The 23,927-nt window shown below is 38.2% G+C and overlaps 1 protein-coding gene across 1 annotated transcript in view; it reads left to right on the plus strand.

Moving 5' to 3' along the window:
* Window positions 1-23,927, plus strand: part of OCA2 (OCA2 melanosomal transmembrane protein) — a 180,305-nt gene that overhangs the window by 46,108 nt on the left and 110,270 nt on the right. The window contains exons 9-13 of the mRNA XM_072853227.1: window positions 9,668-9,739; window positions 10,627-10,692; window positions 11,795-11,851; window positions 12,859-12,983; window positions 16,612-16,750. Of these exons, the coding sequence (XP_072709328.1) occupies window positions 9,668-9,739; window positions 10,627-10,692; window positions 11,795-11,851; window positions 12,859-12,983; window positions 16,612-16,750 (459 nt within the window). The remainder of the gene's footprint in view (window positions 1-9,667; window positions 9,740-10,626; window positions 10,693-11,794; window positions 11,852-12,858; window positions 12,984-16,611; window positions 16,751-23,927) is intronic.

Here is a 23,927-nt window from a genome sequence, read left to right on the forward strand (position 1 = left end):
TAACACCAAGCAAAATGCTCAGCTGGCTCCCAGCTTGATATGTTATAACAACGGTTTTGTATTATTAATCCAATATGAATATTGATTTTACACTGACTATTGCCTGTCTAATTGTTAGATATATCTTGGTAGAAGTCTGGCTCTGCTCTGAATATGTGTGCTTTAAGGAAAAATATCTTCTTTTGGGTGCTATGGTACTTCTGTAGTATGTAAATTGGCCTTAATTAAGAACTTAATACAAAAAAATTGCCACTGGATGGTGCTGCTTGCTATTCTAAGGACTCAATAGGATTGTCTGCTTTAAAAGATGCTGTCATCCAGGCTCCACTTTTCTCAGAATGCTATTTTTTTGAAATAATAGGAGTCATATTTTCAACACTACGTGTAAAAACTAATTTCCAAATTTCCATTTTCTATTTTCTATTGCCTTTTAAAACTAATTTTGAACTGTATTTTGTTCAATTTGTGAAACACTGTCAAGCACAAATGTGTTGCCCTGCCTTGCATACTATGTGTGTTGTGGGTTGTTTTTTTTCCTTTCTGTTTGAGACAAGCAATAGAACATTAAATTAGCTTAATTGAATGCTGCTGTTCAGCTTCTACCCTGCCTATGGCAACCAGAGGGGTAGAGAGCCATGAAGTCTTAAAATTTTAACAAGGTGTTAGAACACACATGCACTTCTAATGCACACAAACAGGGACGAGAACTGCTCAGCTTCTTTTGGGGCCTCAAATGATGTCTTCCTTCAGCAAGAGCAAGGGCAAAAGTGAATGAACAAACATGAGAGAGTGTAGGGGGCAGGCTTGGAGGGAGATGCAATGGCATGATCTAAAGAGGAAAAAAAATCCAGAGAAGAAAACTGGAATGAGAAAGAGAGAAGATGCCAGGGATGAAAGACTCTCCAGAGGAGCTGCTGGATACAGCAGAAAGCTCCCTGTAAAGATAATGCGAGGGCTGTAGTTTGCCCTACTGTTGTTCATAGTGCATGGCTGTAATTCTGTATGGTCATATTACCCTAATATTAAAAGAAAGCTGACAAAGATTCACATAGGGAAAGTAAAATAGGTTTGCCCCTCACTTTTGTGATTGCTCCATGTAATTTCTTTACTAGAAATTCACAATCTCATTACTCTTGAGGATGCTGAACTAACTGGGGAAATACAGATGGTGGCATCTTCTTCAGTTTCAGAAAATGTTCTGAAACTGCAAATATATTGATGGTCTTGCAGTCCCCATGAATAACACTTTTAGGATACAAAAACGAGGGTGTGCATTGGGAATGATATCAAGGCACGTGGAGTGGATGGAGGCAGCAAAGCCTGCTGAAATAGGTGCTGGAGGACTGGATTGATCCTTGCAAAAGGGTTTTGCAACACTGAAAGCTTGTTGCCAGGCCAGCCTGTCGATATACAACAGCTTTGGTCACGTCAGCCCACAGTAGCAGTCTGGTTTATCATCTTCTACGTAGCAACATTAGTCCTTTACTGGCTCATGACCAGATCTCTCTACTTCAGTCATATAACAAATGTTTTTTGTAGCTAAAACATTACAGGAGTGAGGTGCCTTGGCACATAAGAATGATCACCCCTTTCCATAGGGCTCAGCTTTTTATTAATCTGACCTGACTCAAGGCCCTGATTTACAGAACATCAGCTCATTCATCTGTGTGTGCCTCTGTCCAATTTCACATTAAGACAAAACCCCCAAATTCATAGCAAATAAAAAGATTCACTTTTAAAATTTGACTCTGAGGGGCTGTCAAACTATCAGATGTTACTGGATATTCCCCTTCTGGTGTTTCCTGGAGGTGTATAACAATAATTTTCTTACATCAGAGCCATCCCAACAGGTAGAGGCTGGAAAACATTCACCTGTGGCTGTAATGATATAGATATGGCAGACTTCTCTTTTTTTGTATGAATTTGATAGAAATATTTACTAGGTATGATGCTATACCTTTTTATCCCTGGTTCTCATTAGCAATATTCTGAGGTGGGAGGTTATTTTAAAACCAGACTAAACTTAGAAGTCAAGCAGTCATTTCAACCCTCATCATATAGGAATAAACCCTCTTCTGGATCCTCTGACCAACATCTGTACAAATGCTGTTTCCCTGGCTCTACACTCTTTTCTCCAGCTTTGTTTTTCCCCCGAGTTTCTAAGGCATGAAAATATAAGGGTTTCAATAGTCTGGTTCATCTCATGCAGTAAGGATATGTTTATCCTTGCATCATTCGAGGGCTACTTTGAACCAGTTAATTCAATGTTCCATATCGGCATGAAGCTTTAGCCCATCCAGTTTCCTCTACAAACAGCAAGCAGTGGTATCGCTGAGAAAGAAAGCTCATAGACAGTGAAAAGATTGCAAATTGTGCACATTGTTCATTCAAAGCCTTTGGTAAAGCTATGGAGTAACAAATACCTTTGCAGGATCTACAATCAGCTTATAGATAGAAGAGGGGAATTAATTAATCACATAATTTATTCACAGAAAATAATTTGATCTCTTTAAGTCTCTCCCTCTCCTTCTAAGCATTGTGTTTTACATATAGAAAGAATTGATGTCAGCTGGTGAAACTTAATGTCATTACTTGATCATAGAATTTCAGGTCTATCTTTCCTAGACAAAACTCCCAAGATATCCCTACGTTGTATTTCTTAGCCTGTTCAGTCAACATACCATAGGAATAAAAGTGAACTAACACAGATGTTAACTTGTCTTGGATACCATATAGTATTACTTTTAATCACCTTCTATTTAAGATAATAATCTTGTGTAGTGCCATCTTATATTTTGAAACATTACATTAGGAAGTGGCAAATTGCTGCCTTCTGTGCCTTGCCCTAAGGCAGGATTGTTTATACCATGACTTTCTCCACTGACATTGAATCAGAGCAAGTAATTTGGCACACTATCTGAGAGAAAATGGATGTTATAGCAGAATGTCATAGATGGGTGCTTTCTTACCTTGGGGTTGTGTAGATGTTCTTCAGGAGTTACACAGGAGTTACACAGTTCTTCAGGAGTTACACAGAATCTAATGTTTCTGTTTAAAAAAGGCAAGTCTTTTAGAGTTGGGAATTTGTCTGTAAAAAGAGCTTATTGAATGTATATGGAATGTTATTCTCACAGAGTTACAGGGATCAGACATTTATTGTGCAATTAATAAGAATGCATGTTAGTACTAAAATATGCAGCTAATGTTTCCAAGTCCACAGACCTCTCCAGTCTGTGCTCTTAACTGGTCTTAGGCACATATTTCATGCATCTGATGGTACTATTATACTGAATCACCACTGAATTCTTGTAAAAACGAGTAAGCTGTTGGTTGAGGTTTTTGGTTTTTTTTCAAGCAAGGCATACTTATGTACAGTGATGTGGTTTTGACATATTTTGACTTACACAAATGAGATTAATAAGAAAATTTTCTAAAAATTTAACCTAGTGTAAAGTCTTATTTTATGATTCGCATGTCTGCATGTACAGAATACGTATAGATAGTGTCCCAATCTGCAGACGAAGATATAAATAGCTGTTCTTGCTGTCACTGATTTTTGTGATGCCTGTAGTCACTTTGGGATCCTTAATGCGCATCATCTTTCAGCTGCTGTACCCTACGTGCTTGCCTCAAGAGCTGCTTTAGTCCATCCCTGAATACTGTATCAGTGTAAGTCGTACTTTCTAAACTGTGTCAAGCAACTCTCTTTTGCTTCATTAAAATCCCTACAGAACTTACTTGCTATTGCTTAACTAAGTAATTCTAAGGCAATTAATTTTCTGTTATCATTCATTTTGCACTAGCTGTTGAGACGCATGCCCTGTAAGGGGTTCCCATGTGCTGGGAAGAGTGCCCTGCAGCTGAAGAAGCTGCAGAACTGCTTCTGCAGAGCTCGTGTAGGGAGTAAACCAAGGGGAGGAGGGCGAGGAGGTAAAGCATTAGCTGTCATCACCAGCTGAAGAGGAGGTATGTGGCTATGCCTTCACTAACTGGTACTGGTTAGGCGGTCTCTTTAACATAGGTGAGAATGAAGAAAATCAAGTAAATACGGCTGGCTGCACTGACCGACCTTTTCTGCTGCTCTGATCTCATCTGTACCTGACTCTATCCTGTATTTCTAGTCTGTTGGTTTATATTCTGTCCAAACTGTGCAATTTGCCAGAAGTAAAGCAAATTCTCATGAATTGAGAAATTGATGCCATTCAGCTTTGAAGTGGATCTACTGCAGGACAGAGTTCAAAGTATTGCAAGGCTTTTTTTGACCCTTATTGTTTTCTAACATAAGCCCAAATTTTCATTTATGTTGCTTGACAGAGTTAGGAAAAAATACCTAAATTAGTTAGCTAAATTACCGTTGTTTTTCTGCAAATTTCAGTTTTGATTTCAGCTTCTGATGCCAGTTTCAGGCTTCAGCATTAATTTTCCAAACCGTAAGTGGATCAAATATGTGTAACATGAAAGACTGAAGTTTTGTCTGTATCCTGCTAAAACAGCTGGAATAGTCCAGGGCAACACAGACCACCAAAATTTATAAAGTATGTGACAGCAAACGATAAGATAATCTCCATCGAGGGATCTGACTGAGGAACACATTTCCAGAGGCAGTCAGGCTAATACTGTCTTGATTATCTTTAGGAAAAACAAACTCTTTGTCTTTGAAAAAAACCCCTTCCACTGCTGAGGATATCTTCTTTTAGCCCAATAAACCCTTATTAAAACTTAAAAAGGAATAGATATAAAACATAAAGTCAGAAAAAAAGCTATCCTAGAGCAAATTTTACTCCCCTTCTCTCCCTCCCTGTCCCCTGAGAATAAAGAATTGAACTAGAGACTTCATAAAGTCTAAGAAGGATTTGGCTGCTGATTTTATAGGGAAGGTCTCAGCTACTCTGGAGGCAGGTGGAAAATGCATAAAAACCATATGTGGATATAGGCTTGGGAATAACTGCCTCCTGTTGAAATGCAGCAATGCTGCCACTCCATAAAATGAAAATTAATTTCTCAGTAAAAGAAGTAGTTTAATGCAACCAGCTTCACTGAAGAAAAAATGGATAAGAAATGAATTGAGGGTGCATTTGAAGCTTTACATTAAAGTCACTGACAGTTATCTTTCGACTGCCATTTATCACATATAAAGAAGGATTTGTGGAAATAAAATATTTGGTATGATGTATCATTTATCAAATATCTTCAGAAGCACATTTTGGAAATACGCATGCCCTGTATTTCAGCTGGGAAATGTATGCTCTGAAATAGCATACATGTCACTATTCGATTGGCTTCTAAATAATTTTCTTTTACCTCCTGGAGCACTGTACAAGATAAAGTGTTTGGAATTTTGAATCATTTTTATAATGATGCTGTTGCAGTCTACCAAAAGATTGGATGAACTCTGTGCAAACATTCCAAAGCACTTTCAGATAGATAAATTTAAATCTGGAGAAGGTCTAGGTTGTCTAAATCCAGTTTGCATTATAGCTCTGGAAATGTCTATTTTTAATTAATATCAAGCACAAAAACTTGTGGCATAAATGATTTGGGTTGCTTTCATTTCTTACCTTAAAATTAACTCCTGAATTAAGAGTATGGAAGCTATCATACAGAACCAGCATTCAGCACATTGTGTTTATCACAGAGCAGGCAATCATGAGACAAACTTTCTACAGATAATTATGAAACAAAATCGCTATAGAAGTTTTTCCTAATCTTTGCCCATTCTGAATTGACCCTATAGGATGACCCTATGATGTTGCTATCACCACATCTACATTGTTGATGTTATTTTGAGTAGCCTCCATTGTTGCAGCTTTGGGTGTTTTCATTACTTATACAAAATTCGGTAAATATCCATTCCCTTTTTTGAAATCTTTTCAGCTCTCAGCGTAGTGATATCCTGTGTTAGTGAGCTCTACGACCGAGTCGTGCATTGTAAAGAGTGAAATCTGGGCTGCATTGTTTTCAGTTTGTGTTGAGATAACTGTCCCTTTGTAAAAGGCAAGCACCATCCTTTGCTGTTTCATTAAGTCAGCACTGCTAGGCATTCTTCAGACAAAAATAAAGATGATGTTGACGGTGAAGATGCCCCTTCTGTGAAGAGATTATAAGGATTGTAGTTGGGCTGGGAGGTGGGGAGCTCTAGCACGCAAACTGATAGACTAAAACCTTTGTACCTTCCTTGTCTGTTCTGCCTTTTCTGTCTCAATGGCCATTGCTTGTTTTTTTAAGAAACCTTTCCAGCAAATGAGGCAAGGAACTTTTATAATAAGTGCATTTTACAGAGATTCAGATTCAGTTAAAACTGAATCATTGAAATGTGAGGATCCAATTGTGGGATGGAAGAAATGAGTGAGAAGAAAATAAGAGGTCACTCTGGCATGTGACTGACAGAATAAGGGCCAGAGAGGATGGGAGTACATGAGGAGGTATTTATGTGCAAGAGAGTGGAAACAGAATTAAATCTCTGAGGTGCTTCAGGATGCCATAACTGTTTGTCTCTGACACCAGAAGTCTACTCACGCTGGCCGGATTGACCAGCACTTAGGGCTGTAGCCCTGGACTTACTATCTGAGTTTGGTCACCCTTGCTACTGAAGTAACCTTTGGCCCATCATTTCCTTCTGCTTCCGTTCCTAGCTTGTAAAATGAAAACTCTACCCAGTCAGGCTGATACAGCCAACCCAAATTTATGACCTTATAGGCAATTCCTATTTGAAAGAGAAACTCGTTATGAATCGGGGTTCTTTCGTTGTACTTGTCTTGCTTACTAGAGAATGCACAAAGGTAGGCAGTTTCTCAAGCACGAGAAGGATCAGATGAGTACAGATGATTTCTCACTTCATCTTTCAAAATGTCTTTAGAGTTAAAAGTCCACCAATTCTCTCAGCTTTCCTGGGGTTCAATCTCTGTGTTAATTTATTTCTGAGCTCTTTCAATTCTGTACCTGAGCTTTTGTTTATGGATACACTCTGAGATTCATCCTGAAATGATTTTCATCCTCCTTCCAGGCTTCGAAAGGGTTTAGATCAGGTCCGTACTATTTTCCAAAACAATAATAATAGAATTTTACCTAATATAATGCCCTCCAAATGTGCATTAGATGGATCTGTGGTTCAAAGAGTGTCACAGCTTACAACCTGTATCTTTTAATTTCTCCATTTGTAAGCTTTTAAAAATGCCTTTGCAAATATATTATTTGTTTGGGGTTTGCTTTATGTGAAAAGAAAATTAAAGAGTAATCCATTCTTTCCTAAACCTCCCCAAATCTCAACTTTTGAATATTTACATGTCTCAGAGTTTATGTAAGTGTGCTTTCTAGGCTTTGTGTTACTGTATAACTTCCACTTGGTAGTTTGCTGGAATTAAGAGTTGTACATTTGACAAGTTTTTTGTAATAGAGCTTTGCACCGGAATAGTCTTTGTTCATTCTTCAGGATATACTTTTGTATATCCTTCTTGAAGAATCACCAGGATGAAGGAACTGACAGATGACTCCATTTGTACAGCAATTTTTCTCACCTTTCTGCAGAAATTAAAGCAAATTTCACCCATAGGTGACAGCAAACTCTTGGAAAATGAAAATGCAGTCAACCCAGCATATGCAATTAAGCGTACAATGGTGACAGCGAAAATGCTTATGTGGAAATATGCAAAAAATCTAAAGCAAATCAAATCTCAGAAAACCCATGATATCTTTCTAAGAACTAAAACAGAGCTATCTAACATGGCTGGTGATTAGGTGAGGAGAAAGCCTCCAGTCTGAGGATGGCTGAGGATTCCCCAGTAGCTTACCCTTGGACTTACTTTGCCTTAGTACGAAGCCGATCTCCTTCCCTAACTGACGTCTCTGCTTCATGTCTTTTATTGAAGAGAACTGTAGGGCCTAATTGCTGCACCCTGTTGTCAGCCACAAGAACTATCGAACATTATCGAATGCTCCCCACCTTTGCAGAATCAGAAGGGCCATACGTGTGCATTCATATCAATGCTCTGAAACTGGAAATCAAAGATGAAACAGTGACTTATCTCACACATTTCTGTGGGAGCTGGTGGGAGCTGTAATCTGCGCTATGTACTTTTAGGTCATTAGGACATAGAACCTTGGTCTGATCTCCTGCTTTATCACTATGGATAGGTTATTCTCCAGTGCATTTTGAAGAAAAACATAGGAGAATGAGACAGATTTTTCTTTTGACTCCTAAATTAGTCATTTATATATTTATTTTTCTAGTAGTCTGGTAAATTGCTTAGTTGTTTACCATTACTGTTAAAAATTTATGTTCAAGGAGAAAAAATCAAAGCCAAATCTTTCCTTTTTTCTTTTCCTTTAGAAGCAGGCAGGAGGGCCTTGAGATGTCCACATCCTATTGTTTCTTATCAGCAAAATATTTCTTACGAAATTAGTAGCAAATGAAATATTTCTAGACTGCCTTATTTCTTTCTCAGAAATAATTCTGACTTGTGTCTGAATAATATTTATACACATTAATAGTAAATGCTATTGATTAGATTTGGTCTTTTGTAGTGTGATTTTCATTAATTACATTATTTCTTTAACTGAGTTATTTTACACAATCTGTGATCTTCCAGACATGGTGGATTAAATAACTACAAATGAGCACTTGGAGGAAAGAGAATGTTTTCAGGGCATGCTTGCTTTTATACTTTCTCCTTGAGAATTTTAAGTGCAATTTATTCATTAGATACATAGATGTGGACAAATGTCCATATACTCTAGTAATTGTGGCAGTATTAAATGAATGTCTGTGTTGTGGTCAGAGCTTTGGATGCTGTTTTCAGGTGCATTGCTTGTATGCTAGAGAAACATTAGAGATGGAGGAGAAGCACTGTTCAAGGCTGGGTTAGTCTATACACTGATGAAAGCAGCTTTTGAGGAACTGAGGAGACTGTGGCAAAGGTGTCCAGCAGATTTTAGCTGAAGTATATGGCTTTCTTGAAGCTGAAACACTTTGTAGAGAAAATACTGATGTAAAAAAACACTTTATGAAGGAAGAAAACTCTGTGTGTGTGAGACAGAAAGCAGGTGCACAGGCTTGACAGATCTATCTGTGCCCCAGACCACAAACTGGACCTGGAGACTCAAAGTCTAGCATGTCTGTGTATATGTAGGATGCATCTGCCCCAGATCTGAGCTATTTGCTTGGGAATTGCTTTGTAGACATTGGACATGAACAAGCACCTATAAAGAATGAGGTGGACCGCCTGGGAATGTGTTCTCCTCATTCCCACCTGGGAATGTGTCTTCTTCCCATGGGCTGTGAAGGGAAGCCAACAGGACTAGGCTTTTTGATCCTTAAGTTAGGGAAGATGAATTCCTTTCCTTCTTGGGTCACTTGTTGGCAAATATAAGAAACTGGTGCTGAAGTCCCCTCCCTGCCTTGAGATCAGAGCTGAGACTTCCTAGCACGGTTTCTCACAGGCATGGCTTTTTTTTTTTTTTTTTAACAACATCCTATAGTGAGGCAGAGTAATCAGCCATTCTCTAGTCAGGTCTTTTTGAAGGGGGGTGGGGTGGAATAAGGAAAAAAAAAAAACCCAGACAAATCGAGAAAAGAATCAACTACAGGAATTTTTATCCTTTGCCCTCCTCCTTTTTAATAGTAAGGAGATGTTTAGAGGACTCTCTGGTCAATTCTTACCCTTTGTTGCAGATTGTTCACAGGACCCTTGCAGCGATGCTGGGCTCTTTGGCAGCTTTAGCTGCCTTAGCTACTGTTGGGGAGGTAAGTTAATCAAACTGTAACTGCTCACTTTGCTTCTGGGTACAATATCATAAATTTCCATGTTTGCTCTGTTGTGATTGGGCACATGGTAGAGCAGTGTTTGTTAAGAGAGAGAGATGGTAGGGCGCATATTGGGATGGGGAAGCATCTTCGGGGAAACAAGTCAGCCTAGGGTATAGACAAGAAGAGTAGAAACAAGTCAGTTGATGCTATTTTGTTCTGATTTGCAGGAAGCTGAGTACAACCATTTTCAGCTTAATTCAGAGTTACTTTAACACTGTTATTTTCAGTAATGTTAGGTTACTAAGCAAACCTAAATGGAAATACATTGCCTTATACTACCCTAAATAATTACACCTCATGCTTACACCTTCCAATCCTTTTGTTTCCCCCCTGCTGACTCTTAGTTGATATTTAGTGAAACCTCTGATTGATTTTCTCTGTTTTTCTCATAACTAGTCACCACATCATTGCTATGTTCCCTTAAATTCCCTCCAGTTTATTCACAGGTGAAGCTGTATGCTTTTGTTCTCTTACCAAAATGGAAACTGGGGTGTACCATATAATTTGGTTACCTTTTATTTCTGTAATGCTACATAAGGAACAACTAGATAAACCAATAGCCTAATGTAGGCTTCTGATAATGACCCACTTAGGATGCCAGCAGTACTTTAAATTAGTAATAATAATAGTAGTAGTAGTAGTAATAATAATAGTAATAATGGTAATAATAGAGAGTCCTTTTTGTGTACCTTGTAGGAACACTTATTAATTTCCATCACAGCTTATTTAAATGGTTCATCAATTAAGTGGAGTTTATATTTCATAGCTAATCACAAGTTAGGTGTTTCGTGGCATTCACTGGTAATTGTATTTTTTGATTGCAGAGGCCAAGTATGGTCCAAGTGGTGGAGTGGATTGATTATGAGACGCTGGCGCTGCTGTTTGGAATGGTAACTAAAACCTATCTTTTGCTCTAAATGTTCTAAATGTGAAAATGTTATAAATGTGAAACGATCACATTCAATATAGAGATGTTTCCTTTTTAAACATTTTGGTAATTGTACTTTCCTGAGACATGTTATGATGAAAATTTATGCCTTAAGGGATTTATCAAAAAGGAGGATGGTCAGACCACTGAAGGAGCCTTTTGAAAACATTGATCCTTTTCTATTTTTTTTTAAATCTGTAAAATTGTGTTGATAACATACTAAAAACATCCTTGAGGTCTATAAGTGGAAAGACCTGTTTAAGTACCAAGTATTAGCACTCTCATTTATCTTTGTTAATTTTGTTTACTCAAAACCTTCCTCAAACACACTCTGCTGGAAAAGTGGTTTTCTTTGTCTTAGTCCTATGTTTGGAGCCAAAAAAAAGCAAACCAGAAATGGAGGATAAATATCTGATTAGATTATAATCATATATTATTTTAATCACTTTGCCCAGAGATATTTATGGTAAAAAGAGTTGTCCAAGTGCTATTAAACTCTAACACAAAATACACAATATACAGAGACAAAATTACAATTATCTGTTGCCATTCTGAGCTTTTGTTATTTCCTGACACTGCTCCCTGCTCCCTGCCTTCCCCATAGAAAAAGAAAGAAAAAAAAATCTGTTGGGAGCAAAGATGGAAGGACAGGAAACCTCCCAGAAATGTGGGAAAATGCAAGCAATTCTTGGAGCCGCTACCTTCTGCACTCTGTAGAGCATTACTGCAGAAAGCAAACACGCTTATTGGCTTTTCTTGATTAATGATATAAGGGAGATACATTGAGTACTTAATGTATGATGCCGACTTAGTCACTGCAAATAAAATTCAACCAGACTAGTAAGACATTTACAGACCGTTTATGTTGAGAACTACATTTCACCATATGATGTATTAACAAGAGATATCTGGTAGCTGTAGTGGATATCCTAATATGAAGGTGATCAGATTCTCAGACCTGTGTCAGATAAGAAGGGCTTTTGTCAGAATCACAAACTACATCACTTTGGTTTTGTGTAATAATTCAGTTGCAAGGTATTCTTTTGTTCTTCATCTTTTGGTAGATGATTTTGGTGGCCATATTTTCAGAGACTGGATTCTTTGACTACTGTGCGGTAAAGGTAGGCTTGTTTTGGTACTCTTAATTATTACTGGATTAATCAAGTTAATATTTAATCAGATCTGTTACACCAAGCACTATCTTTGAAGAATCTTTCTTAGGGCAGTGTATACTTATCACATTAGAAATGACAGTGGTCAACTTGTAATTTTGAAGAATCTCTTAGGGATGAAAGGAAGCTCTTAAGGCAATTCTGTTTCTACAGGAGAAAGGTAAAGGCCTCCAGTAGGGTACACAAGCATATGGACAATATAAAGCTGACTTATTCCACTGACTTCCCCAGGACTGCAGTTCCGCTGTAACTGAAATCTGTATTTATGCTTGGCAGCGGGAGAGGGGAAATGCGGGAACTATCATTAGCTTTATGATCACACATGAAAAATGGCCACAGACCTTTGCACAGTAGCAGAACCAAAGATTACAAGAAAAGGGTAATTCTGATGGACTGATTGTAAAGCAAGTATTACCCATGGTGAGGCACTCCTTCACCTGCTGCAAGGGTGGAAAGAAAGAAAACAAAAGTGACAAGGAGGACTGCTTTGAGCACAGAACCCCTAAACAAAACATGGATGGACACAACCCCTGCCTACATAGATGCCCAGACTGTGTAGCCCCAGCAGTGTGCTCTGAGGATGGGGAAGGTGTCCCAGCATGTGGAGGGAGTGGGAGGTCTGAACCACGGTAGTCTACCCGGGCATGCAGGCAGAAGAAGGGGGCTCAGCCCTGCTTCTGCCCAGACTCCATTCCTGCCTGGCAGTGGAGCATGATGTGTCTTCAGACTTGTTTCTTCCTCTGCATAATGGAAATGTTTGCCCACTTCCACGAAATGTTTTCTTGCTAAATTAATTAATATTGGAGAGGGTGCTGTTGGAGGTGCATGGAGTAGTAAATGCTCTGAGCTCACTGTTGCCTCATCTTTGGTGAAGTTGTTTTATCTGCCGTTTTTTGAAAACTGAGCTGGAGTGATCTAGTCCCTTAATTTTGTTTCTATTTGTTTGGTTTTGTTAGGCTTATCGACTCTCTAGAGGCAAGGTGTGGGCCATGATTACATTTCTGTGCCTCATTGCAGCAATTCTTTCTGCATTTTTGGACAACGTTACCACTATGCTGCTGTTTACTCCAGTAACCATAAGGTACTTTATTGTTATGGTTTTGTACTTGGTCTTTTATAGCCAGCAATCAGTAGTAGACGTGTGCAAAATGCTTGTTTGGACTTTTTTTGATCATCTAAATGGAAATCAAAACTTCAAATACTCCTATTGTAGTAAGGTAAAGAGCTAACATTTTCAAAGGGATTGCTTGCCTTTTCCCTTTGTGTTAATAGTGAGCACATATCTGAACCCTGTTATACTGCTTTGGCAGCTAACTATTCTGGTTTGTCTCCATATCTGAACTGCAATAGTACATTGCACCAAATGCTCCCTAGTAGATGAATTTTTTTTCCTGTAAGCAGGGAGAATTTTTTAATTAAAGCTCTCTTGTCCTTTACTGGCTAATATCTGTATACAATTTTAGATAGTAATTTATGTTTTAGTGAAGTTGTTATCCCTTCTAATACTAGTGAGAAAGAAATTTAAAAAATCTCCAGATTTCAACTAAAAGCTTTGTTTTGGAATATGAGACTCTCAATTTTCTTCCTGCTGGTGATCATGACATTGGTACAGCCACTGGTTAATTCCACAATTTGAGATTAGATATTTGGAACTTTTAATAGGGAACAGTTAATTTAATTACTTCAGATTTCTGTAAATTAATAATGTGATTTGCAACTACATTTAATCAATGTGTGATTATAAATTACTGTTTAACCTGAATTTAACTTGTGTCTGGCTAGGCAAATCTGGTTAATCCAGTTCAGTTTTGGAAAGATCTAGTGTGGTTTTAAAATGATCCTGAGTGATGTAATGCTTGCAGTCATTATCACATTAAAGCACACAAAATTCTATTAAGATATGCTCCCACTTTAAAACGTAGTGTAAAGCAGTAAAAACCAATTTTGCAAGTGGAATTTATTCTAGACTGGGAAACAGCTGGTGAATGAAAGCTCCATTTGTCTTCTGTCCGATTATATTTTAAAAAGATCACTTTGCCTTACTCCAATAAATAATTTCACCTCTAGCAGTAAGCAACACTGGAACTATTAAACACCAAGTTTACTTTAGCTGTGTTGCAGAATATTTTGAATTAACTGTAATTGGGAATGGATTGAAATCCAGATGTCAATGCATCATGAACTACTGTTCACAGGCAGAGCTACTGTAGCATTTATTCCATTTTCAAAGAATGATAGAATAGCCCAGGTTGGAAAGGACCTCGAAAGACCATCTGGTCCAAACTTTCACAGGAAAGGGAGCCTAGATGAGATTATCTAGACCCTGTTCAGTCACATCTTGAAAACCTCCAGCGATGGACACTCCACCATGTCCCTAGGGAGGTTGTTCCAGTGGTTAATTGTTCTCACCATAAAAAAATCTTTTCTTATGTTGAGATGAAATCTCTCCCAGTGCAACTTGTACTTATTGCCCCTTGTCTTCTCCATGTGGCTCCTCGTGAAGAGACAGCCTCTGTCTTTGTAGCCACCCTTTAAGTACTGGAGTTTTATACTAAATGTATATAAGTACTTTAGTTTTATACTAAATGAGTTTGTATCACTGAAGAAGGGAAAAATCAGTATGCGGTAAACATTTGTATTTTAATCACTATCAAAGCTAAAAGAAAATTTTACCTCGCCTAGTAAAACCAAATAACTGCCTGTTTCTAAAAGCTTCATGCTGGGGGTCATTTTTTGTTTTTATCTTACTGCCATTGTCTGCAGCCCTTGTCTACAGATTCACTGTGTTGTGCTGCACTTCACTATGTTGCACTGCGCTGTCATTGCCATGGAGATAAAGCTTGCAGAAAATCCTACTGACTCTATGAATATAAGGATTTATATTTCCATTAATAAGGCATAAAACATGATACTTGTTTCACTCTGCATTTTGTAGTAAGCTGATAAAAAAATTAATAACTACCCCTTTTTAGCTATAGTTTATTTTCAAGATACTTTGTTATTGGGAACTAGAAAAGGCTAATGCTTGTTCACATGGGGAATTATATAACCAGGGTAAGTAAACTGAAGAAGTTTGATCCTACCATACAGCTAACTCATTCTGGTGGTTTTAGACTTCGTGCTTGGCCTTTCTTGGCGTACGTCAGAGGTTCTTTCTTCAAGCTATCACTGGGCCCATCAAAAAGAAAGAATCACTGAAGAAAAGTTAAGGGTATATTTTGAAACATTCGGAAATCAAGGAGTGATGAAGTTAAAATTGCAAGTACAATTGTGGTCTTGTACCACAGTTGATACAATTGGGCCAGTTGTACTACAAAAGTAGCCTTTAACTGCATAATTTTGTGCTGTTGGGGAAATAGTTTATTTTTGCACAGTTATTTTGTTCTGGAGTTTTTATGCGCTGACATGTGTGTCATCTGACAGGGTTTTTTCTGAGTTTTAAATTGACACACTTGGTGACAGCGTCAGTGTATCAATTTAGGTTTTTGTGTAATACACTCTTTTCTCTTTGAAATATAGGTTTTAATAATACAGACTTAGACTGAACATTAAAGCTCAACTCTTCCTTCACGGAAATGTGTGACAGCAGTACAGCAAAAGCAATCCTGAGAAGGCATTCTTGCTGCCCACTCTTCCCCCCATCCCGTATTAGGTAGAGGGGGCAATAATTTAAGTGTGGCCTCCCTCTTTACACACTGGGGCAACGTTTTGATAAGCTGTGAGCAGGAAAGCAGTCATTCCGTATTCCAAAGTGCTTAGGTGTGACCTTAACTTTCAGCCTTTAATACCACAGCCCAAGTTTAAAGTCAAATGCATACTCCAGAAATGAGCAGATTGTACGGATCTGTGCGTAAATGTAATTTGTGCAAGTTGAAGTAGTCTGTGTGAAGATTACGGTGTGTAAGTGGGCTCTGAGTTGAAATGGATCAGGAGGTTACTGAGTCAATCCCTGTACTTGCCAGAGCACTTTAAGATGCTTCTTATTAAAGAAGCATTTTACTTTTTCTTATTAAAGAAGCATCTTACGAAAGAAGCATTAAATATTTTTTAACTGCTAAAAACATTTTGAGATTTTTTAATAATGAGGAACATGTATTTTCTACTCTTGTTGCATTACAAATAGAAATACTCATGGTCAAGCTTTAGAGAAGGGGAAAAATAGGAACAGAATAAACTGGATAAACCTAGGCTGAAAGCTGAGGTCTCTAATAGATGATTCATGGCTAATAGGTTGCCTGCACAATCCTCTACCACTGGTCCCCACAAGAAAGTTAACAACTGATGCTGAGTGCAGAGCCTGTGGTTGCCCAGAATAGTTTTCCATAGGTCAGTGTAGCCTGGGGACCATGGTTTAAAAAGTTGTATGACGCGGAAAATTTGAAATGCAATTTTCTGTGTAGTCCAACTCTTGTAATGGTTGATTACTTTTCATGAAATGCTTTTTAAAATGCATCAGTTTTTTAACCATTAATTATTGCATTATAAATGTAAAAAAGCTATCATTTTTGCATTTATCTTGCTATAATTACTGTAGCACATATAATATAGCACAATTAAAACTTTAACAATACACACACACAAAAATATTATGTTTAAAATCCTGCAATTTTTCAGTGAAATGACTGTATTTTGTTAATTTTATAAATTTTAAGATTTAAGGTAATTTAGTCATAGCGTAAGAGGTTAATTTCATTCTCTTTATACTGCAGGCTCTGCGAAGTACTTAATCTTGATCCTAGGCATGTCCTGATTGCAGAAGTAATCTTCACAAATATTGGGGGAGCTGCCACAGCTGTTGGGGATCCTCCAAATGTGATTATTGTTTCAAAGCAGGAGATGAGAAACCAGGTATGTACTGCAAGCTGTTTGGCTACTAAAATTAAGTACTGCTGTTGACTTATGCAGTGTTGAACCTTCTCTTCCCCCAGACAGCCATATAAACAGAACATAATACACTTTTTCTGCCATGCTATTTCTTTCTTAGTAGGACGATCAGATAGAACAGAGCGATCTTTTGGGGACAAAATTGTGATGAAGAATAGAATTTTTGATACGGACTGAGAATACCAGTTTCCTTTTTTTTTCTGGTGGTAGTGGGGAGGATTTCCTTGTCAACGGCAAAGTGAAGAAGGAAGCAAAACAATGGAGGGCTGTAAAGAGAAGACAGCAATTTAGAAAAAAAAATAAATGTGAAAATGAAGATGAAAATCCAAACTTTTTTTTTCAGAATAGGCTTTCTCTCAAAAGTTAAATATATTGAGACAATTTGATTCCTTTTCAGAAATTTCAAACCAGAAATAATTGTCCATATGCAAAAACCCACAACATGAGAGGCTGCATTGACCCCATAGACCCATGTCATACACGACTCCACTGCAGGCAGAGACTTTGTCCTTCAGCTGCAGCCCAAGGGGTTGTGGGGGGTGAGAGGAGAGTGGGGGCTTCTACCATGCAGCACGGGCTGCAGCTGGCTCCCACCTCCTGCCAACTTTTTGGTATCCCCAGGCTGCAGTGACAGATTTTAACTTCCAGCACTTGGCTCTTCTATTGTTTCATTTTGCTGGGTGGCTGGTGCCAAAGGGAAGGCTATGGTGGCTGGTGCTGGGTGGGACTGCACAACTCCAGACACCTGCCAGCGGGACCTTCCTGGTCCCACCATCTCCTCCTACCCACATGGCCCTCTCTGCCCTGTGGACAGGCAGAGCCACTGCTGGTGGGTGTTCACGTTTGCAGCCTTCAGCTTCTGCAAGGAGCTGGCATTTGCATGAGTATTCCATGCTTTCAGCTATCCCTGTCACCCCTGAACAGGAGGGCATCAAGTCCCACTTCTGCCTCTGACAGTCTGCTCCCTGGTATCCCTTGGTGCATCACCTGTCTCTGGTTCGCTGGGGGCAGCAGGGAGGCAGTCTGCTCAGGATGCAAGGGGCGGCCCCTCCTGGGATGGGGCAGCTCTCCTTCTGCCCCTGCACCACCACCAGCAGGCAGCAAGATGGAAGGGCAGTACCATGACTGGCACGTCTGTAGGGACACCAGGCATGTGTTTTCTGTTTTGGTCAGGTATCATAAACCCCAAAATAAATAAATTTGAAGGAATTCAGTGTAGTGTATGGGCTAGTATGAAAATACCTGGGCAAGTGGGATGAGGGAATTGTATTATGAAATTCTAGGTTTTTTATTTGGAGTCAATTATGTTTCTATTGCTGTACCAAAAAAGGATCTCTTCTAATTAACTGAATACACTCAAATTAATTAAGTACTGTCCAGGTTGGAAAATGTCTTTGAAAGTTCATAGTATTTAATAAATTGAGTGTTTACCTTCAAAATATTTGAAATGTGCTGCAATTAGTTTGTTTGGATGATTACTTTGGAGACTCCGTAATATTCCTGGCTGAGGAGTTGATAGCTAAATTTTACATTTTAAATATGAAATCTGTGCAACTATTTAAAACTTCTTTTCTAAAAGAGAATAATTAGCACCTGCCATGCAGATAATTTTCCTAAATACTCAGAAACTCATCATCTCTGTAGAACCTTTAGAAGTGGCTATAAACATGGGAAGCAATTAAGCAATCACATTGAAAGGAAACAATTTTACATTTCTCTTGAATGAGATATTGATAATTTTAGGAGGACTCAGATGTATAAATACCCTAGCAAATGTGACATTATAGCAAATTCTGTATTTGAAACAAGCACAGAAACTTTCCAAATGTTTTCACTCTGGATTGTTTTCTGATCTGTTGTTGCATCACAGAAATAAGGACATAATAAAATGGATCAGATTCAACACAGGACCATGGGACTTGTGCTTCTTCTTTCCTGTATTCTCATCTGTTATATCTATCTATATATGTATAAATAAAAGAGTGTTAAAGACTGATCCTTGGCTCTGAGGCTGAGTGGCATGCACTGGCTTATGTCCTCACTGCTTAGGGGTCACCCCCTGTAAAGGAGATTTGCCTGGGAGAGCACTGGCAGGAGTAACTGGATAAAGCCAAGAGTGAGGGCGGGGAGGGAGCTGGACCATCTGGCCTCTCACAGTCTGTGCTGTTGAACTAATAGCTCGATTCCTAATTTTGTCCACCTGCTCTAGCATGCTCTCTTTTATTCAGGAGAAGAAACATAGACCTTGTTACCTTCTTTCTGAAACTACTTCTAGCAAAGGCTGCTGTGAGGAAGGGTTATATGATCAACCCTAAATCTGCCTCTCAAATCCATGGGATGTCTGCTATATTTGTACCAAGTAAAACTGATTCTTTTTCTTTTAAAAGTGTTTCGGAGGTAAAAGTTCTTGAATGCAGTAATGGCATTTTGGACGGGAATTCATGCTGTATTTTTATAGTGTCTATTATGATGTTTTCTAAAGAAAATACCTGGTTTTTACTTCTTTTTAGCATTATGGCCATGTTTTTGCCATTGTAGGAATTTTTTATCCTTGATATTGTCATTGAAATTCCCCTTTTCATCCCCTTGCACTTCTTTTTCAGTGTTATTTTTGCATAGTAAGTACAGGATTACTTGGACAAATGCCCCTGTAGGAGGCTGAATAGTATGTTGCATATGTAGATGATTGTTTTTCCTATTTCATTAGGTGCCATCAGGAGGAGAATTTTACCAATCTTCCTGAACTTTTACTGTTGTACATCAACCTCTAAAAGCAGCCTAGTAAGATATTATGCAAGTTTACACTTTCTTAGGAACCTTGGATTTTAAATCAATACAAAATGAAGTGCAGCCTTGTTACTTTGGGTGCTGTTATTGCATTAGAAATGCTTTACTTTTTGTTTACTGTAGTGCTGGAGAGATTTTTCTCCCTAGGTTCTGAGGAAAACTCATGCCATCTTAAGAATATTTTATTTAAAGTATGTTTGATGAAATAAACTTTTTGTTACAGTTTATTCATTAAAATGTAGGGATAAGTCTGTTTATTTGTTTTGAGATGCAAATGGAAGCCAAAAGGAATTTTTCTCTGTAGCAGTGGTTAATTTATAATACTGACATTTTCCCTACCATCATGTCTGGAATCAGTGGAACATTTGCATAATAGAGGAGGAAGATTTGTTGTACTCTTGCTTGTTCTTAGTTGGAGTTGGAAGAAGTCTCACAAAATAGCATTTATGTTGTGATATTAGGCAAGGAAAATAAGAGTTTTCATTAAAAGCAAATGGAAAACTCATTCAGTGAATACAAAACTTTTTTTAATCTTTTATTACCTTCAGAGTACTGCTACTGAGTGGCCATTGTTAGCAAAATTATATTTTTATCTTGAAGAGATATGTGCTTTGGACTTCGGGAACTCCATTTTTATGTGTACAATAGGGCATGAACCGGTTTGAAATGATCATTGCTTTCAGAAAGGTTGAATGTTAAGTCCTCTATATTTGGGAACTTCACAAGTATCTACAGTCACGCCTTTGAAATCAGAAGTTGCTTGTGGTCTAAGCTTAGGCTGTGATTACAAGATCTTTAGAGAATGGATGGTGAATAGGTCTCCAGAGCAAAATGATGGTGTGAACACAGTGTGCATGAGTGTATCTAGCTTTAATCTGTCTAAGAGGTAATGATAAGAGCAAAGGCAGTTTTAGCATGTGCTAGCCACTGGATTATATCCTCTTATTTACTGTCTTTGTCAGTATGTGATAAGGCTTGTACTGTTAATCTGATGTTTGCTGAGGATTTGGGGTTTTCAGCATCCCACTCAGAGTTATTCCTGCCATTTAACAGGAATTCCCTGGAAAATGGACTGCCATCAGGTCCTCCTGTTCTGTCTTTTGGAGACTTTCAGCCTTCATGCTGAAATTTAGCATGATGCGATATAAGTTGGTTATATTTCATGAAAAATTGTGGTACCAAAAATTTATGAATAGAAGTAGATAATTCTGAAAAATGGAAGAGAGAAAATCCTATACATGACTCTGTAAAGGTATTTCAAGCACTGGCAGATTGTGAAATGGATTCCCATAGTTTACTAGGCTATTTTTGTTGAGTTTGCTGGATACAAGGTTGTTAAAACTTTTGATAAATTTGTAAAACCCCTGCCCTTTCTGTCAATGTTTCATCGATTCCTTTTCTCAAGAAAAAAATGAAATCCTAGGTAAGGTAATGAAATAAAATTTATGGGTTTATGGCTGATTTCAGATTTTTTCCCATCTTTGCATGTACTAATCATTAAAGAGTATAGTGCAAGACAAAAAAGTAGGTTTGTTAGTGTCTCAGATAAGCATTATTTTCATGTAACTGTGTTAGACCATCAGTGATTTCTGGCTCAGCGACGTCATGAGCAGTTCCTCCTGAGACAACGTAGATCTGAGTCACTCAGACAGAAGGGATGTTTAAATCAGTGTAGAAATAATAAATCCCTCTTGCTCTTCCTCATTTTATTAATTTTAAAATATTAAGTAAAGGCATTCTGTCTAGAAGCACAGTATTTGCTGCTCCCGGAATTGCTGCACCTAGCTATAATTTTTGCTTTCTCTTTGCTCTAAAAAGGCAGATTTCCTCTGGAAAGATCTGAACTACTGGAAGTTAACTTCACACCTCCAAAAGCAGTAAAAAAAAAAAAAAATCAGGATGACAGAAAATTAGTATTTTAGGAAAACTGTATGATACTTTGTCCTAATATGAAATGGATATATTTAACTTTGCATTTAAAACTATAAACCAAGGAAAGATGCCCACTCTGTTTCAGCGCTGAATCTGTAGGCAGTGGAACCTTTAGGCTGTTTGCTAAAACAAAATCTTTAGATGTTCTGTCGACTGGGGAATGGGAGAAATTTAACACAATCAGCATAGCCTCAAGTAAGGGACATTTGAAGCATGTATTGTATTTATCTGATGGATTGAAATCTCCTGGAAGAAAAGTATTTCTTGCCTATTGTGCATATCAATTTTATTTCAGTCTATTGTGCAGGAAAAAGAAAATCTTTATGAAAATGACATTTTGTTGTATGCAGCAGACATGTGGAGCACTTTAATGTGTTTTTACAATGCCAGCAGCGCAGAGGACTCAGGAGGTATAAAATGTGTTATCCACAGCCACACAGGCATGAATGTAGGCTCTGTGGAGATGTTGCATGCCCTTTCTAGAGTGTGGGAAAGGGAGCAGGAGGAACTGATGAAGTAACTGTGCCACCACCTTGGTATCCTCTCCTGTGTCGTTCATATCTTTGGTACAATGTAAATCCTTTAGTCTCTTAAAGTTCTCCAGAGGCTGCCAGTTGACTGCTAGTCCATAGTGTCAGGTGTGAAATCTGCCTGCTTCTTCCCTGGAAGCATATTCTGTGTGCTGCAGAGAGGCCGGTGCTAAGCACCCAGCCCAAAGCATCAGCGTGGGCAGTGAACTGTTTCTCTCCGTGAGCTCATCTGATATCAGCCATAAAAAGGAGCGCACTTGGTAGTCCTCAGCCTCCTCATGGCTACAGGGTACAAGTTGTCCAAGGTTAGCGATCATCAGGATTCATTTTCACTCGTTGGCTCTTGTGGATCAATGCAAGGAGGAAACAGGGTGGAAAGCCGGGAGCGAGGGATGGGAAGAGAATTGAATCCAGCCTTGCACTATCACAGGCAATACTGTCATGCAAGCTCTTACCTGAAGTAAACACGCTCCATGTTAGAAAACAATTTGTTTCAGCTGAACTGGAAAGCTGTTCTGCAGTCACAGCAAAGCAGCATGTTTTCTTTTTCCCCAGGGATCTCAGAGATAAGAAAGATCAATGGGGTGATATTACGAAGTTTAACAAAATCCTGAATCTCAGCCCAGCTACTCTCTTTGAAAAGTTTGGGTATGCTCCTGGATAGGATGCCAAAAAATCTGGTAGACAATTTTTTTCTTTTCTGATGGTGTCTCCAAATCACTTTTAAGGCTCATCTATGTCAGCTCTTATGTCATGAAACTGTGTTAATCCTGATTTTTTTTAAAGAGTATTGTGATCTCCATCTCATTTAAATTCCTTTCAACTATCAGTCAGACCTGAGACCTCCTTCTTAACCTCAGCATTTTAGTTTGCCTTCTAGGTTGATGTGATTTTCCTTTTCATAGAGAAATTAGTTTAGTAAGTTTCAAGTGGCACATTTCTTGTGCTGTTTTTTTCTGTTTGAGAAGCTTCTGCATTGTGGCGTTTCAGTACCAAAGCACAATTGTTTTGCTCTGAAATTGGTGTGATATTCAAAAGCTAGAAGCAAGTGACTTAGTAAATCTTTGCACTTGTTTGCAATAAGCCACTTCCTTAAATTCAAGTTCTATTAACATATGATGGAGACATCACATGTTTAAAGTTGAGCATTTCCAAGGATTCTTTGGGTTGCTGTTTCTCTTTTTTATTTCCTACATTAGCAATTAGCTTTATGCCTGAGTATCTCTGCAGAGAATTTCTGCTGATACGCTCTGCCTGGTAGCTGGCATCCTTCTTCGTGACGTGGGCACATTGCTGCCAGCCTAAGAAAAGCTTAGCGTCCACTGCTCTTTTTAAGGTTAGGTTGAATGCAAAAGTAATTTTCCTGGTTCTGGTAATTCAGGATTGAGTATATTCTGACCACCTCTAATTACTTTATTGCTCCTCAACTAGCTGTTTCCCAGTCATTTCGTTTTTCAGAGGATAAAATTTTTTCCAGTGAGATTTAGGTATTGCTACTTTAGCTGGTGTAGCTTCAGTGTTTTTACAGCTTAATTCCTTTCAGCTTTCTACCTCTCCTTAGGTCATTTTAGAGACCATACAAAAATGAATACTTATTTTCCATACTTCCTGAACTGTTTAGTGGCACATCTTTGTCAATACTTGAGCAATTTCCAAACCAAGGCCAGTTCACTGTGCTTTTAAGGATTCTGATTTTTCTGGCCACAATTTTCTGATTTTTCTTTTTGGTTATAATCTTAGAGGCAACCCACATATAAATTAGATTTATTGTCAATTTTAAATGTAATTAAGGAAATATACATGGGGGATATGGACTTTATATATGTTGGGGTCAGGTCTTACAAACATTGAGCCTTTGCAGAATTTGAATTATTTTTTTTCTCATTGCTATT

Source organism: Ciconia boyciana, chromosome 1 (genome assembly GCF_034638445.1).
Source record: "Ciconia boyciana chromosome 1, ASM3463844v1, whole genome shotgun sequence".
NCBI lineage: Eukaryota > Metazoa > Chordata > Aves > Ciconiiformes > Ciconiidae > Ciconia > Ciconia boyciana.